The 16,492-nt window shown below is 41.0% G+C and overlaps 1 protein-coding gene across 3 annotated transcripts in view; it reads left to right on the top strand.

Annotated features, from left to right (window-relative positions):
* LOC143290399 (uncharacterized) overlaps window positions 1–16,492 on the top strand; it is a 138,299-nt gene that overhangs the window by 65,182 nt on the left and 56,625 nt on the right. For 2 of the 3 annotated variants that reach the window (XM_076599801.1, XM_076599802.1), the window contains exons 2-3: window positions 9,713–9,824; window positions 11,937–12,768. In XM_076599801.1, the coding sequence (XP_076455916.1) occupies window positions 9,713–9,824; window positions 11,937–12,768 (944 nt within the window). Of the gene's footprint in view, window positions 1–4,295; window positions 4,643–9,712; window positions 9,825–11,936; window positions 12,769–16,492 lie in introns of those variants that run through there. The other variant, XM_076599803.1, reaches the window with a different exon arrangement.

Genomic DNA, 16,492 nt, shown 5'->3' with positions numbered 1-16,492 from the left:
CCCAAATCAGGTAGGTCTACCCGTTCACACCTGGCCGGGACAAGGAAAATCGGGAGTAAATTGCCCAGTGCCTTTGTAGTGTTAAAAAAAAGAGAGAGAGAGAAACAAACACAGATGGACGGAAGAGGAAAACGGGATAAATAAAAGAAAGAAAAAGGAAAAAGAGAGGGAGAAAAAACAATAAGACGGAGAAAGAAAGACAAAGATAGAAAGAACCGAAGGAAAAGAAGAAAGAACATAGAAGAAGAAGAAACCGCAGGAATAATTCATTCAAGGAAAGAAGGAAGGAAGGAGTAAAAGAAAAACAGAATAACAAGAATAAATCCTTTTTGTTATCAAACGTCTTCAACGTCATGGCACTAAAATGGCAACAACAACAACAAATATCCTGAAGAACAATTGACTGTTCATAGCCGACATAATTTCATTACAACCAGAGAACAATGAGAAGCGAGAAGATAAAAGTAGCTTCGGCTCCGTGGGTGAGTGGGCGGTGTTCAACGACAAAGCCATTAACCAGAGAGCCCAAGACTTTGGTAGTAGCAGCAGCAGCAGTAGTAGTGGTGGTAGCAGCAGCAGCAGCAGCAGCAGCAGTAGTAGTAGTAGTAGTAGTATCACTATGATTATCATTGACTCACGTGTTTGAGTTTACACAAAGCACATGTGTATTTAACTTGTGTATCGGTTGTCTGTTTGTCTCACCAGGAAGAAAAAAAGTCACGAGAAGAATTATTTGCAGCAGCGTAGATTCAATACGTGGAGAGGTCTCACATAAAAATTATATTTGTGTCGTATTTGCGCCTTGTTCTGATTTCCTGTTCCGAATAGTGCATTATCATTCTTTTTTTTAATGTGTGTGTGTGTGTGTGTGTGTGTGTGTGTGACAGAGACAGAGAGAGACAGGGAGCGTGTGATTGTGTGTGTGAAGGAATGGTAAAGGTCTGTGCGGGATGCGGGGAGAGGTGTGGGGGGAAATGGAAGGGAAGGAGGACGAGGGTGCATGCGTAAACAGTAGTACGCGGGTGAAATGCAATACATCATGATACAATATAAAACAATACAAACTCTGTTATTCTGTATGAACAATACATTATGATACAATATAAAACAATACAAACTCTGTTATTCTGTTTGAACAAAATTAGCTGGCGGTCGGGATAGTCGTTGATTTCGAAGTGTTTTACGACAATAACAAACACAAAATCAAACACACACACACACGCACACACACGCACACACACACACACACACACACACGCACACACACACACACACACACACACACACACACACACACACACAGAGAGTAGATCAGAGATCAGGAAGCACAGACGCGTGAATCAATTTCCTTTCCATTTTACAAACAATCCCATTCCTCCTAAAGAAAATAGATGAAAGCCATTAACTCATTACCTTAGTGCACGGCACAGACCGATAAACACACGGACTATGGAAAAAATAAAGAACACAAAAAGAAGGGAAAGAAAAAAAATCAACAACAAAATATGAAACACACACACAGACACAGACACACACACACACACGCACGCACGCACGCACGCACACGCACGCACACACACACACACACACACACACACACACACACACACACAGAAGAGCCCATTACCAGGAAAACACCAGCTGATTCATTTCTCGTTCCACCCGTTTGAACTCTCGTCAAAGGCAAAAGGAAAGCTTTTCCCTTCTTTCACAATCATTGGCCTATTCCGCATCTTTCACTGAACACATTGTCCGGGCTCAGTGAGCGTATCGAGGTGTTTCTCTCCATGTCGACAGTTCTTTCTCCCCATCCTATCCCAACCCACCTGTCCTGCCCCCTTCTATTTCTTTTTCCTTTACATTCATTTTGGCGATTGCGGGGACTTGGAAATTTGCTGAAGCGTGTCTCTGCCTTACTCTGCTGGCTTTTTATTGTTGTTGTTGTTTAAAGACTGCTTCAGCTTCACATCGAACGAAAGCGCTGGGAATAAGGAATACAAACTTAGCAGAAATAACGGCTTAACATGAAAAACAAGAGAGGCAAGGCCTTCAAGACTTCATCGTGACACGCGCTGTATCCAATAAAGGAATCATGAGAAAAAAGGGATTTTAAAAATCGTTAAAATGGGTCCTGTGTTAAATATTAATAAGCTTTGGGAAAGAAAGGCCTGTTAGCGGGATCGAACCACTGATGAACTGTTCAGAAACAAGTAGTCTAATCACCAGTGCTACTGCGCATCTGACATCATATTTTTAGCGCGATAAAAATATTATTGTATTTGAGGTAATAACACTTTTTAAGTCATGTTTTCTTCACATATCTCGGTTGTTTAAGATATTCTTTTTATTCGGCGGTAAAAGAGACGTTGACATCGCCTCAAGCACAACTGCAACATATTTAGATTTGCACAAACCAAACCGCAACAGGCTGAGTGTGGCCGAAACTGAAAGAAACGTTCGATTCGATTTTTCTTTTATGTTCATTCCAATTAATTCAGAATCCACTTTAGAATATTCATATGCAGTGAACGTCGATTCTGTAGTTAGTGTCACTGCAAGTGTTATGTCCAGAATTTATATTTCCTACTATATTCAAGCCGAATTTTGATTGGCAGACAAAGTATTTCCACAGAAAATGGCGATGTAAAAGTTTATCACGGACATACATACATACATACATACGTACATACATACGCACACACAGCCACACAGACAACCAAACACCACATTACAAATACACTCACTTTGTTTACACAAGTGAGTCCAAAAGCAGTAACACAAGACCTTTTGTGCGCGTTTTCTACTCTGTGTGTCTGTCTATTGCTCAGTGCGTCTGTCTGTTGCTCTGTGTGTCTGTCGCTATGTGTGTTTTTCTGTTGCTATGTGTCAGTTTGTTGCCTCTGTGTGTTTGTTAGTTGCCCCGTGTGTCTGTCTGACTCTATTGAGAGAAAATGTGAGAGAAATCGTGGGAAGTCCCTTTTATTTTAATCAAAGAGATTTACTTGGTCATCCGAGTTGGGTTCTTGTTTTTTCCCAATACGAATCTAAGAGAAAAATGAGAGAGAAGAAAAGAAAAGAGAAAGAGGGGTCGACGACAATGACGATAATGACAATGAAGATTCTTGAAGATTTTCGTTTATTCATTCATAGTCTGTTCATCTAACATGATGATATTAGAAGCGTTCTTGAAGACATCAACAGTAATGACACTGGTACACATCTATTTATTGTATTTCACATAAGATGGATCACTACAATGCACTGACCTCAAATTGAACATAGGAATCAATAGCAAACAACGAAATTAAGGCAAACTCAAACAGAAATATAATATGATATAATGTAATGCAATGTACTATACAATACTATACTATACCATAACATACCATAACATAATACAATATATAATAATATCATGAGACTGGAACCGAATCTTTACCGAGGGATGTTGTGAATAACATGATGATTTAACTCTCTGTATAAATGTGATAAAAAAATTTTAAAAAGTTTCACAATGCTTTATCCTCATGTAGGGAGCGTGAAAACTGGACCAAATATTTTTTATGTTTGTTGTGATGCAAACTTTTCTGTCACATTTATTTAAAATATTTTTTCATTTCATGCTCGCTCATTTGTTCACCTGTTTGTGTCAGCATGTTTTCGCATGTAAGATTGCACTGAAAACTGATTCTCAGTTTCGCAGAAGACGCCCAGAACATGAAAATATTATGTTAAAAAACAAAGTGAAAGAAAAGAACAAATCAACCAGCCAAGTAAACATACAAAAGGAAACATACAAAGGAAACACACACACACACACACACACACACACACACACACACACACACACTCATCGATTTACACACACACACATTTATTTAAACCAGTACTGTGTCATCACCTTCACCATCTATTGTTGATGTCTTCACCAACGCCACTGTCATTATCATGATTGTCGTCGTCGCCCCCACTTCTGGTTTCTTTTTCTCTCCCATTTTTTTCTGAGACTTGCATTGGGAATAGACACGAACCCAACTCCGATGACAAAGGAAATCTTTTTGATTAAAATAAGGGGGACTTCCCACGAGAGGAATCGTGTGATTGCGAGTCGTCGTGGGTTTACACCCTCACCCTTTCTCTCTCTCTCTCTCTCTCTCTCTGGGGGCATGAACTGTGTCACGAGTCAGTGCAGTCGCACTTCACAGCGCTCCGTTAATTTTGTTAATTGTTACGGACACAGGCACAGTACAGTTGTAGAATTTTGCCAACAGATACCTTTGGTATCATGCCTTCGACACCACTTGCCTTCAGGGCGGTCTGTGGCTCCTTCGTGCCGGTTTTCGTCCGGTTCATGGCGAAGCGAGCAGCTGAGAAAGCGGCCATGCACATCGCCATGTTGAGACCGAGCGACAGGGTAGCCGGTGTCATGTTAGGCCTGACCCTCACCTACTTGTTCTGGGGCAGTCTTCTTCTTCGGTGTGGAGACATCGAACAGGACCCGGACCCAAGACGGACAGCCTTCGGCAGACCAGACTGGGCAGTACGGGACGAGAGACTGGAGCGGACAGGACGAGCGGCACTCCGGACAGAGGACAGACGACACCCCCTTCTCCTCAGCAGCCGTCCCTTGCAGACTTGATGGGTATGCTACAGACAATTAATTGCAGGTTTGATGGTATGGACAGCAAGTTCGATGGCATGGAGAGCAGTTTACAAGAACTCAAGGACCAGTATGCCACCCTGTACAGCGACTTAAGTAATCTGAGGGAGGAGGTGAGTGATTTGAAAAAGGAAAACGTGGAGTTGACAAAACAAAATTCTGATCTGTTGGCCAAAGTGGAACAATTGGAACAAAAAACTGATGACTTAGAAGGTAGATCAAAACGAAATAATTTGATTTTTTATGGTGTTTCGAGAGACCAGAATGAAACAAGTGAACTAGAAGAAGGAAGATTACAGGTTATTATTACAGATTCATTAGACATTACTGATAACATTGAATTTGAAAGTGTTCACAGACTAAATGCCAAATCTGACTCCCCTATCATTGCATGCTGTTCTTTCTTCAAAGACAAAGTGAAAATTCTTAAAGCTAAAAGAAATTTGAAAGGCACAAACATTTTTGTGGGGGAAGATTTCTCTGCGCGCGTCAGAGAAATCAGACGTAATCTCTCGCCCCACTTAAAAAAGGCCAGATCAGAGGGGAAAAGAGCAACGATGGTCTATGACCACTTAATCATCGACAGCAAGAAGTATTTTATGGATGGCCGTGGTGGTCTGAAGGAAAATAGATAAGGGTGGGGCCGGCCAGTTCGGAAAGCATGTCCTTTCCTGGGTAAGGATGAGAAAGGGAACCATGAAATGTGTACACCGGTTGAATTGTCTGTCTCAGGTGACAGTGACACTGTTGAAACATGGTTGGTGAACCAGAACAGCCCCGCTGAACTGTCTTCTATTTGCACGTGCAGCCAGTTGGAGAGCACGGCGTGTACATATGACACACATGATGTTAATAAACCTTTCTCGTTTTTACTGTGGAATGTTAATGGTTTGTATTCTAAACTTGCTGATTCTGATTTCGTTGCGTTTATTTTTAAGTTTGATTTTGTGTGTTTAGTTGAAACTTTCATGGAAGATTTCCGCTCTAACATGTCCTCTGGTCACACTTCATTTTGTAAACCAGCAGTTAAGTTATCAGAACAAGGGAGACGATCCGGAGGTATGGTGTGTCTGATAAGGAATGAATTGTGTCCGTTTGTTAAAACTGTCGATGTGAATCACCCTAATTTTTGTGTCTTTTTAATTGATAAGATAGTATTTGATCTTGATAAAGATATCCTGTATTTTTGTTCGTATATTCCTCCTGAAAGCTCCCCTTTTTATACGTACTTTGATATTGATAATGGAATAAATATGCTGGAAGATTGCTTGACTGATTGTTTATTATTATATGATGCTTATATTATCCTAAATGGTGTTTTAAATAGTAGAACCTCTAACATATGTCAATATTTCTCTGATTTCTACAAGCAGCATGAAAGTCATTCTGTCAATAAGTCACGACATTCACAAGATAATCTCTTGAACAATTATGGTAAGTTGTTGAATTTGTGCACTGCATTAGATTTAGGTATTTTAAATGGAGTATGTGAGGGCGACCTCCAAGGTCGCTATACATACATTTCGGATGCTGGATGCAGTGTCAACGATTATTTTATATTTTCAAAAGATCTCTTTCATATTGTGTTTGATTCATGTGAACTAATTGTATCAGAACGTATTGACTCTGACCACCTACCTGTAACACTTCACGTTGTTTTCCCTAGAGGTAAGAATTTTGATGCAGCTGAACAAAAACAGGACATTGTCATTGAAAAATCATACGGAATGAAGAATATGCACAGCTGTTTCGTGATACTTTAAGTAATGAGAAGATTAGTACAAAAATTGACAATGCAATAAATTTGATAGATGTTGACGTGAATGATGCACTGACATTGTTGAATGAGTGTATGAAGGAAAGTGCGGAGTGTATGAAAAGACGTGTGCGTGTCAATAACAACAAGGTACGTGATGACTGGTTTGCCCATGAGTGTGCTGTGAGTAAAAGGGGGGTAAGAAGGTTATTACGGATTAGTCGACGAACATTAAAAGTGGAAGATAAAAACACATATGTAATTGCAAGACGAGAGTATAAACATTTATTAAAGAGAAAAGAGAAGGACTTCAATAAATCTTTAATGGATAAGCTTGTAACATCTATACGTAGCCAAAAGGAATTCTGGGATAATATTAATAGAGTTTCGAAGAAAAGAAAACAACCTAGACATACTATTGATTGTGACGTTTGGTTTCAACATTTTCAGTCTTTGTTACAATCGAATGTTGATAACGAGCATAATGAAGTTGCTTATGATGATGATGCTATGATTGATGATGAAGCAGATCTTTACATGAACCGGCCAATTTCTAATGAAGAGGTACTACTGGCATTAAGAAAACTTAAAAATGGTAAGGCAGCTGGTCCTGATGGAATTGTTAGTGAACTGTATAAAAATTCTTCTGATCAAGTAGTCTTTTTTTCGTTAAGCTGTTTAATAAACTGTTTGATAATGGTGTATACCCTAATTACTGGATAGAATCTATTATTTTGCCAATTAACAAGAAAGGTGACGTAAATAATCCCAATAATTATAGAGGTATTTCTTTAGGTGATATAAGTGGTAAATTGTATGGAATAAAAGATTACAGGAATGGGTGGACGAAAATAATATCACTGGTGATCATGAAGCCGGATTTAAAAAAAGATATTCTACAGTAGACCACATGTTCACGTTGCTTTCACTTGTTCAGAAACAGTTCTCCTTTAATTGTAAATTGTATGTCGCTTTCATTGATTTTGAAAAGGCGTTTGACTCTATTAACCGAAATCTTTTATGGCCTGTTCTACTAAGGAATGGTATCAGAGGTAAACTTTATAATTGTATTAAAAGTATGTATAATGTAGTAAGAGCTAGAGTTCGTTGTGGTGCCAAACTGACTGAACTTATCAACTGTACAGTAGGGGTTAGACAGGGTGATCCTTGTAGCCCAATTTTATTCTCTCTCTTCATAAACGAACTTGCAATTCAGGCAATTACGAATGGGAGACATGGAGCTGTATTTTCAGTTGATGCCTTTGAATTGTTTATACTTCTGTTAGCTGATGATGTTATTTTGATGTCAGAAACTGTTGTAGGTCTACAAACGCAACTGAATTTTTTACACTGTGCGGCAGATTCACTTCAATTAAGAGTAAACATGACTAAAAGCAATATCATAGTATTTCGTAAGGGTGGTTATCTGAGTAGCAGGGAAAGGTGGTTGTATGGTGATGAGTTAATGCCAGTTGTTAACGTTTATAAATATTTGGGAATATTTTTCTCCACACGTTTGAGTTTTGTCGGTGCTTGTAAAGATTTAGCAAGTAGGGCAAAAAATGCTTTAATCTGTATATGAAAAAGTTACATGTGTTCAGTAATACCTCTTTTGATTTATTTATCAAGCTGTTTGATGCTCAGGTACAGCCAGTTGTGTTATACGGCTCGGAGTTGTGGGGCCTAGATAGAGCCGCTGTTCATTGTGAATCAGTTCATACTTTTGCTTTGAAGACATTTTTAGGTGTTGAAAGGCAAATTCCTAATGATTTAGTTTATGGAGAAACAAATCGGTACCCGATGTATTTAGTTGCTGCAGTTAAATGTATTCGTTATTGGTTAAGGTTATTAGAAATGGATGCTAACAGATTACCTCGTAAAGCTTATGATATGCTGTTTGATTTAGATACTAGAGGCAAAGTAAATTGGGTAACAAAAATACGTCACTGTTTATTTGAGTATGGGTTTGGTTTTGTTTGGTTAAACCAAGGTGTTGGCAGTATTCAGTCATTTATTTGTGCTTTTCGCCAACGTTTGATCGATTGTAGATGGCAGAAATGGTCTGATCATATTCAAAATAGTGAAAGATTTGATTTTTATAGGAATTTCAGCAATGGCCCAGACTTGAAACCCTACCTGATGTTAAATATGGGCAGACATTTGAAATATATAACAACAAGATTCAGATTAGGTATTTCTGAGCTAGCGGTTCATCATTATAGATACAGAATATGTAATAACACTGATCTGATTTGTCCATTATGCAAAGATTCGACAGAAAATGAAATGCACTTTGTCCTTTGTTGTCCAGCTTTGAGGAATATTCGAGAATCATTTATTAAGCCTAAATATTACAGACAACCAAATATGTTTAAATTGAACTTGTTAATGTCCTCAACATCCTGTGAAATTGTTAGAAACCTTGTTTTGTATTTATATAAAGCTTTCAAAGTCCGAGAAATGATTACGTCATGAAAACACTGTTTTGTTGCCAGGCTAGTTTCATTTGAACTTATGTTATATCGAGTTTTCTATGTATGTTGTATTATGTGAAATGTTTTTGTTTTTGTTTTTCTTTGTTTTTCATTGTTGTCTGTTCATGTACCCCTTCATTAGGGGCCTTGGCCTATATGAATAAATCATCTTGAATCTCTGTGTGTGTGTGTGTGTGTGTGTGTGTGTGTGTGTGTGTGTGTGTGTGTGTAAATATTTTGCGCCTGAGTGTTTGGTTGACTGACTAAATGGCCATGCATGTAAGGTTTTTTCTTTTTCTTTTTTTTTTCTTTTAAGTCTTTGATTGCATGTTTTAAACGTCGGTATTTCAATTGTACAGTACAAGTGAATATGTTTTACACGGAAAGGAGATTTACAAATTAAATTATTATTACCATTATATATATATATATATATATATATATATATATATATATATATATATATATATATGGAAAGGGAGTGAGTGTTCGCAATATATATATATATATATATATGTGTGTGTGTGTGTGTGTGTGCTGGAGGAGTGAGTGCTCATTTATGCCTTTCCTTTCTGGCTGCATAGAAATCTTACCACAGAGGAAAGAGAGACAGAGGCAGACAGAGACAGAGACAGACTGTAAAGAAACAAAGCATATCATGGTGAAACAAAAAACAAATTGAGATATTATGTTCATTCCCTCCATATCACACCTTCAACCCCCCCCCCCCCTCCTCCTATACCCTCTCCCCCCCCCCCCCCCCCCCCCCCCCCCCCCCCGTCCCGCTCCCCTCTCATAATTATCTCTATTTTCATGTTTCAGCTACTCACTTTTCGGAATGGTTCGATATTGCGTGATGGTGCTGGTCGCCATTATTATCTGCAACCTTCTGCTGATTTCAGCTCAGTCCACACCAAATGCTGATCCGCTCCATGTAAGAACATTGAGGACTGACATTATTGTTGTGCTTATGGTATTTTGTTGTGTCCTTTCGTCTTCTTCCTCGTCCCCTCTACCCTCTTCATCATCTTCCACATCTTCTTCCTGTGTTGCTTATGGGACATGTTTATCACCTAATCCGAATGAAGACGTTCAGTTTGATTTTTCAGTCAAACTCTGGAGAAAGGGCGAGCCGCAGCTCGCACTGTGCGCACTGAAAAATAACCCATGGCAACGTAACTGTTGTCGTCTGGCAAAATTCTGAAGAAAAATGAATCCACCCTGATTTGTGCACAAATATATAAGCTCGTGCACACAAAGCCTGACAAAGCTTTTTACATTAAGCTGCTGGTCAAGCTTCTGGCTAATGGATAATTATGATGTAGGGTATATGGATTTGTCTGAACGCAGTGATTCCTCCTTGAGAAACTTGAACCAAAACTGAACCGTCTTCTTGTACTTGTTCTTGTTTCTGTTGTTCTTGTTCTTGTTGTTGTTCTTCTTCTGCTTTTTCTGCTTTTGCTGCTGTTTTTATTTCATTGATGCTAATGCTGTTGTTGCTACGGATGGTGATCCTGGTGATGATGTGGCGGTGGTGGTGAGGAGGAGGAGGAGGAGGACGCTGATGATGATGATAATGATGATTATGATGATGTTATGCGCGTAATTGTCTAATGTATGACAAACATGAACAAAACTTCGCTCCGTACTACACTGTTTCCTAAAACTGCCGTCAGTTAATTTAATTAATGTTGATAGTGGATCCAAGACAAATGGAAATTGCGATCATGGCGAGGAGTATAACGAAAAAGGCTATGATCAACTGTCCGGTAAATGGAAAGGGGTCCGCCGAGTTGATTTTTTTTTCGCTCGGTCGACTCTTATCGAAAATTGTCTCATTCTACTCCTTTCCGATCAAGCGATTATTTGTATTGTTTCCACGCGCGCGCGCGCCCAACCACACAATCACACGCACCCACGTCAAACACTCTCAGAGTTTGTGGTGTGCTTGCTTGTGTGCCAGCGTGTACACGTACGTGTATATGTGCTTTCTAGCGTGTGTGCGTGTGTGTATGCGTCCACGTGCCTGCGTGCACCTAAGTGCAGTGTGTCTGTCCGTCTGTCTGTCTTGTCTGTCTGTTGGCATTGGTGGCCAAAATCGATAGGAATACGAACAGACTGATGAATGTCTTCTTTCGTTGTTGTTCCCTCCCCACTCCACCCATTCCCAGATTTCAGGCCTCCACGTGCCCGGCATGACGTCACAGTAGAGAGGAAACACTGGGGCATCCCATGGCACCAAGCCGCCGTCTTTCTTTTGCTTACTGCTCCTGAGTCCGTCAGCTTGAACTCCCTCGTTCACTCGTATGAATGAGTGGTCCTTTATGTGCATTATTGTGTTCATACTACCACCATGCAGGCAACCATACTCTGTTTTACAGGGTGTGCATGCTGGGTATATTTTTGTTTCCATAAACCACGAAACGCTGTCACTGGATATTAAAAGTGCGTGTTTGGTGTGTTGTATCCGTACACGCACGAAGGGAGGTAAGGCAATAGCAGTTCTGCACATTTGATAACTTTGGAGATCGAAAAAATATCCACCATTCACCCCGCTACGTTCCCCCCACTGGTTTTCGAACCAAGACCATCAGATTGAAAATCCAGCGTTGTAACCACTAGGCTGTTGCACCCGTCCGCCGCCGTTCTGACTTTCCACTCTGCCTGCTGTGTTTCGTCCTGTGAGGATTTCATTGGGAAGGAGAATGCTAGCCTTACAAAATGCATAATTATTGGTCCTCATAAGATTTGTTTTGAAGAATACGCGCACGCGCACCTCCCCCCTCCCCCCCCCCCCCCCTCCGCCCCCCCACCACACACACACACTGACTCACACACACACGTTTCATTCTATCGCATGCGTACATTTGAAAAATCTTAATATGTGAATAATGATATTAACAATAATAATAATGGTGACAACAACAACAAAAACAATAACGATATTATAATAATGATATTCATTGTCATCATCATAATCATATTCATAGTGATGATCATAATCATCATGATATTTACAAAAATAACCATCCCGCTCTTTCTTCAGCTTCCGGCCGCTAACGAATACTACGCCACCTCTGACCCCCACCTTCACCATCCCGCCTCTCTTTCCCAGCCCTCCTCCTACAATGACGTCAGCCAACTCAGGATGAATCCCGGCCCTGAAAAAGTCCCCAGTTCTGACGGAAGTCACAAGATGAGCAGCGAAGTGGAAACGGAACTGGAACACGACAAGGAGGAGGTCCCAGCCAAGCGCTTCTTCTTCCAAGGTTTATCAAAAAGGATGGTTGGCAGTCGCACTATCCAAGACTTTCCCAAGCGGTTCATCCAAGGCTTTGTCGGATCCCGCGGAAAGAGAGACAAGGAGGGAGGGGGCGCTGCTCCAGCCAGGCGCGTGGTCCGCTCCGCCGTCTTCAACGACTGGAAAAGAATGGACGATGGGGAGATCTCAGCTGAGGAGCTAACCAAACGCTTCATTCAGGGTTTTATCGGGTCTCGGGGAAAGAGAGGAATGGAAGAACTAGCTAAACGCTTCACTCAAGGATTTGTTGGATCGCGGGGAAAGAGAGGAATGGAAGAACTAGCTAAACGCTTCACTCAAGGATTTGTTGGATCGCGGGGAAAGAGAGGAATGGAAGAACTAGCTAAACGCTTCACTCAAGGATTTGTTGGATCGCGGGGAAAGAGAGGTATGGAAGAACTAGCTAAACGCTTCACTCAAGGATTTGTTGGATCGCGGGGAAAGAGAGGGATGGAAGAAAAAGGAGAGGAGGAGGAGCAGTGGAAACGTTTCAACCCCAGTGGTTTCTCAGCCAGTCGTGGGAAACGCTACATGTCTGGCCTGGAGGCGTTGCTGCTGAGTCAGGTGTACAAGAAATGTAAGTATTTGTTTACTTTGCTTGTGTGTGTGTGTGTGTGTGTGTGTGTGTGTGTGGATATATATATATATATATATATATATATATATATAGAGAGAGAGAGAGAGAGAGAGAGATGTATGTATGTATGTATGTATTTACGTATACATAAATGTGTGTGTGTGTGTGTGTGTGTGTGTGTGTGTGTGTGTGTGTGTGTGCAGATAGAGGCTGCAGCTTTGGTATGAATGTTATTAAATGGCGTCTAAAGGACTATGACTTAGGAGCCGCCGTGGTAGAATGGGCAGGGTGTTGAATTTCTGATCTGGTGGTCAGGGTTCGATTCCCCGTTTCGGCCTGGTAGAACATCATGGGGAAAGGCACTGTTCTCTGATTTCCCTCACCTCACCCAGGTCTGAATGGGACTGGGCCTCGCCTTCCTATGCCGAGTCTTTGACACAGTGGATATGAATTCATTGGCCATATGGCCGAAAAAGGCTTAAAGACCTTTAACCTCTTTAACCTAAATGACCGCAGATTGGTATATGAACTGTGTGTGTGTGTGTGTGTGTGTGTCTGTGTCTGTGTTTGTGTGTCTGTGTGTGTCTCTGTGTGTGTGTGTCTCTCTCTCTCTCTCTGTCTCTCTCTGTATGTGTGTGTGTGTGTGTGTGTGTGTGTGTGTGTGTGTGTGTGTGTGTCTGTGTTTGTGTGTCTGTGTGTGTCTCTGTGTGTGTGTCTCTCTCTCTCTCTCTCTCTCTCTCTCTGTGTGTGTGTGTGTGTGTGTGTGTGTGTGTGTGTGTGCAAACGTATGCGGGTGTGTACACAAAAGAAGAAAAATCTTCTTGTTTGAAAATGGCGTCACTGAGGTCAGTGTTTTTGTGGATGATGGCAGTACCAACACATCAACATATAAGTATTCAACACGAAAGGTGGAGTCCATCAGATCATGATTAACACTAATACTGACAGAACTCCAGACAGTCACCATCAGCAGATGTCAAAGACGCACTGGGGGCAGTTTCATCTTCCATAGTCAGGCTGGAGATTGTGACTTTGTACGCGGCATTCTCTTCTCTAATTGTTTTTCCCGTTTGCTGAGCAGTCATTCCCCAGCCGGATTGGTCTTTGGTGACTGAGCCATCTGTACATATAATTATGTCCTCTTCTTTACTATTTTGTTCTGTGAGTAGCTTCACTTCTGCATCAGTTTTGCCCTCTGGCCATTCCCGACAATGTCTTCCTAATGTGGGTGAAATGATGGTCTTGAAAATATGTTTGAGGTTTTCAGGGGTTTTCTCCCATTCTTTTGTTTCTTTCAGGTCTTGTAGCTGGCATACAAGCTAGATTGTGTCTGCTGCTTGTCCCATCCATGATCTTCCGCGTCCTAGATGGCTGCCTTTTGTTTCCTTAACTGCATCGTGCAGTGAGTTTTGAGGGTTTTCTAATGATCTGAAGTAGGCCTTAACCTGTTCAAACTTGTTTCTGGCCTGCATTGAAGAAAGGTCAAGCAGGTATCGCATGGTCTCCGTAGGGATGTCTTTTGCTGATCCAAGGATCAGCCTCATAGCTTCATTTTGAACTCTTTCTAATTCTAGGAGGCTGCTTTGAGACATTGTTGTTAGCCCTGGCTGCAGCGTTGGATGACGATGTCATTCACTTAGCAGTCTGGTAAACGTCGTCCCAGTGCTAGAAGCAGACCAAGTGGATAAAAACTGGCCAGTTTAACGAGGAAGCCCACATGGGCTGACATCGCTTTTTAGCCACAAGTCACAGCCTTCATAGAACGGCTTGAACAATCCCCCAAGGACTGTCCGATCAGCACTTTTCAGGGAATGATTGCAGATGGCTTTGTCACCACTAACAAGAAGCTAGACGTCCTGCTTCATTGTCTCCGGTTCCCCCTCCTCCATAAGTTCCTCAGCAGGCTTCTGTCAGTAATGTTTATCTGGACAGCTGTAAACATCTCCCGAAGTGAGTGACTGAAGACCTTTAGAAATCATGAAACGAAGAGATATGTCATATGCACCAGGTGTAATGTTTACCCTTGTTTCAACAAGGACAGAAACTGCATTGTGCGGTTTCACGCTCTAAAATCAACAAAATGAACATAGTCAACTGAAAAGAACCATTTCAAATTTGTGACTGAATCAGAGCTGTTTAGGGGATGTGAGGACTCAATATTCTACACATGGCGCAACTGGGCTCTTTTCCTCAAAGACCTGCTGGGTCATATCCGGCACGTATGCCATTTTGTTCATTTTTATTGATTTTGAATAATATTTCTATTTCAAATAATTTCTAATGAAGTTTTATTGCCATTTTGCAAGAAATAATTTTCGTCTGAATATTTGCACTAGCAGGTCCTGGAGGGTTAAAACATGGCTGTCGTCAGTTGCTATCTGCATGGCTTTCTGAAACACTCGTCTCTCACACAGCTATTGCATACTGACTTGTCTCACTCCCACAATTTTACTGACACACCTACATCATTCAAAACTCACTTACGCGCAAACTTCCATACCAGCACATATAAGAAAGAGTGAGCACAGACTCCGTACAACACTGGCAGTTGATCTGAAGAATCTTGTTAATATCAGAATTTCTTAATTTCTGTAAACAAAAGATTCTAGATTGGCATTTCTTATTAATACGCTCAACATTTCTGTCAAAAGCTAGATTGTTGTCGAAGATAATACCTAAATATTTATAGTCCTTGACTCGTTCAACCGTTTCACCATCTATATGATAAGGTAGGTATAGGCAAGGGGTCTTTTCGAAAATATGACAAGGTAGGCCTTTTCGAAAAATCTCTATCTATATTTCTTTTTTTCTTTTTTTTCAAAACGTTAATTAATGATAGTTCTCTTCACACCAAGAACAGAATTTGTTCAGTTTCACTGAAATAGCATCAGATCTGGTCTCCAACAGCTGAGTCATCAGAATATTTTAATGACGGTAGTTTTCGCCGTGCCTCTGCAGTCATTCTTGTACAGTGCAAATCGGACAAGGGACAGCACCGTGCCTTGAGAAGCGACAGTAGATGTGGTGTTTTTAGAAATATGGGCAGACTGAACACGGACAGAGTTCTATTGCAAAGAAAGATAAATATCAAAACAATGGAACAAACATCTAAACCCAGCACTTTTAGGGCAAGAAGATAAGGTTGTATTAAAAGCGGAAGTGTAGTAAACAAAATGAATGCGAATAAAGATCTGTGTCATTTAAGTGAAGGAAAGCATTCTAAAGGAGCATCGTTTTCTAACCTACCTTTCATGTGAAAAGTGTTACAGCGTATTATGTTCAAACAGGTGCTGCAACATTTGGAATTACAGAACCATTTAGATCCGATTCAGTCAGTTTACCGTACTTGCCATAGCACCGAAACCGCCTTGCTGCGAGTGGTTAATGACCTTCTTCAGGCTTCTGATACTGGCTGTGTGTCCATTTTGTCACTGCTCGACCTGTCGGCAGCGTTTGACACCATACACCATTGCACCCTTATTACACGGTTGCGTACCCATTTTTGTTGCCCTGGAACGGTCCTGGATTAGTTCATACCATACTTAACTTGCCGAACCCAGTCTGTCCTTGTTGGTCATGAATCCACTCCATCTGTGTTGAAGTGTGGGGTGCCACAAGGTTCAGTCTTGGGTCCAGTTTCATCTAGTATGTACACAGTCTCTCAGCACTGTCATTCATTGGTCAGGTCACTCATACCATTTCTTTTCGGACGATTCCCAGCTCC

This window comes from Babylonia areolata, chromosome 15 (genome assembly GCF_041734735.1).
Source record: "Babylonia areolata isolate BAREFJ2019XMU chromosome 15, ASM4173473v1, whole genome shotgun sequence".
NCBI lineage: Eukaryota > Metazoa > Mollusca > Gastropoda > Neogastropoda > Buccinidae > Babylonia > Babylonia areolata.
This window is presented reverse-complemented; position numbering and strand designations above follow the sequence as displayed.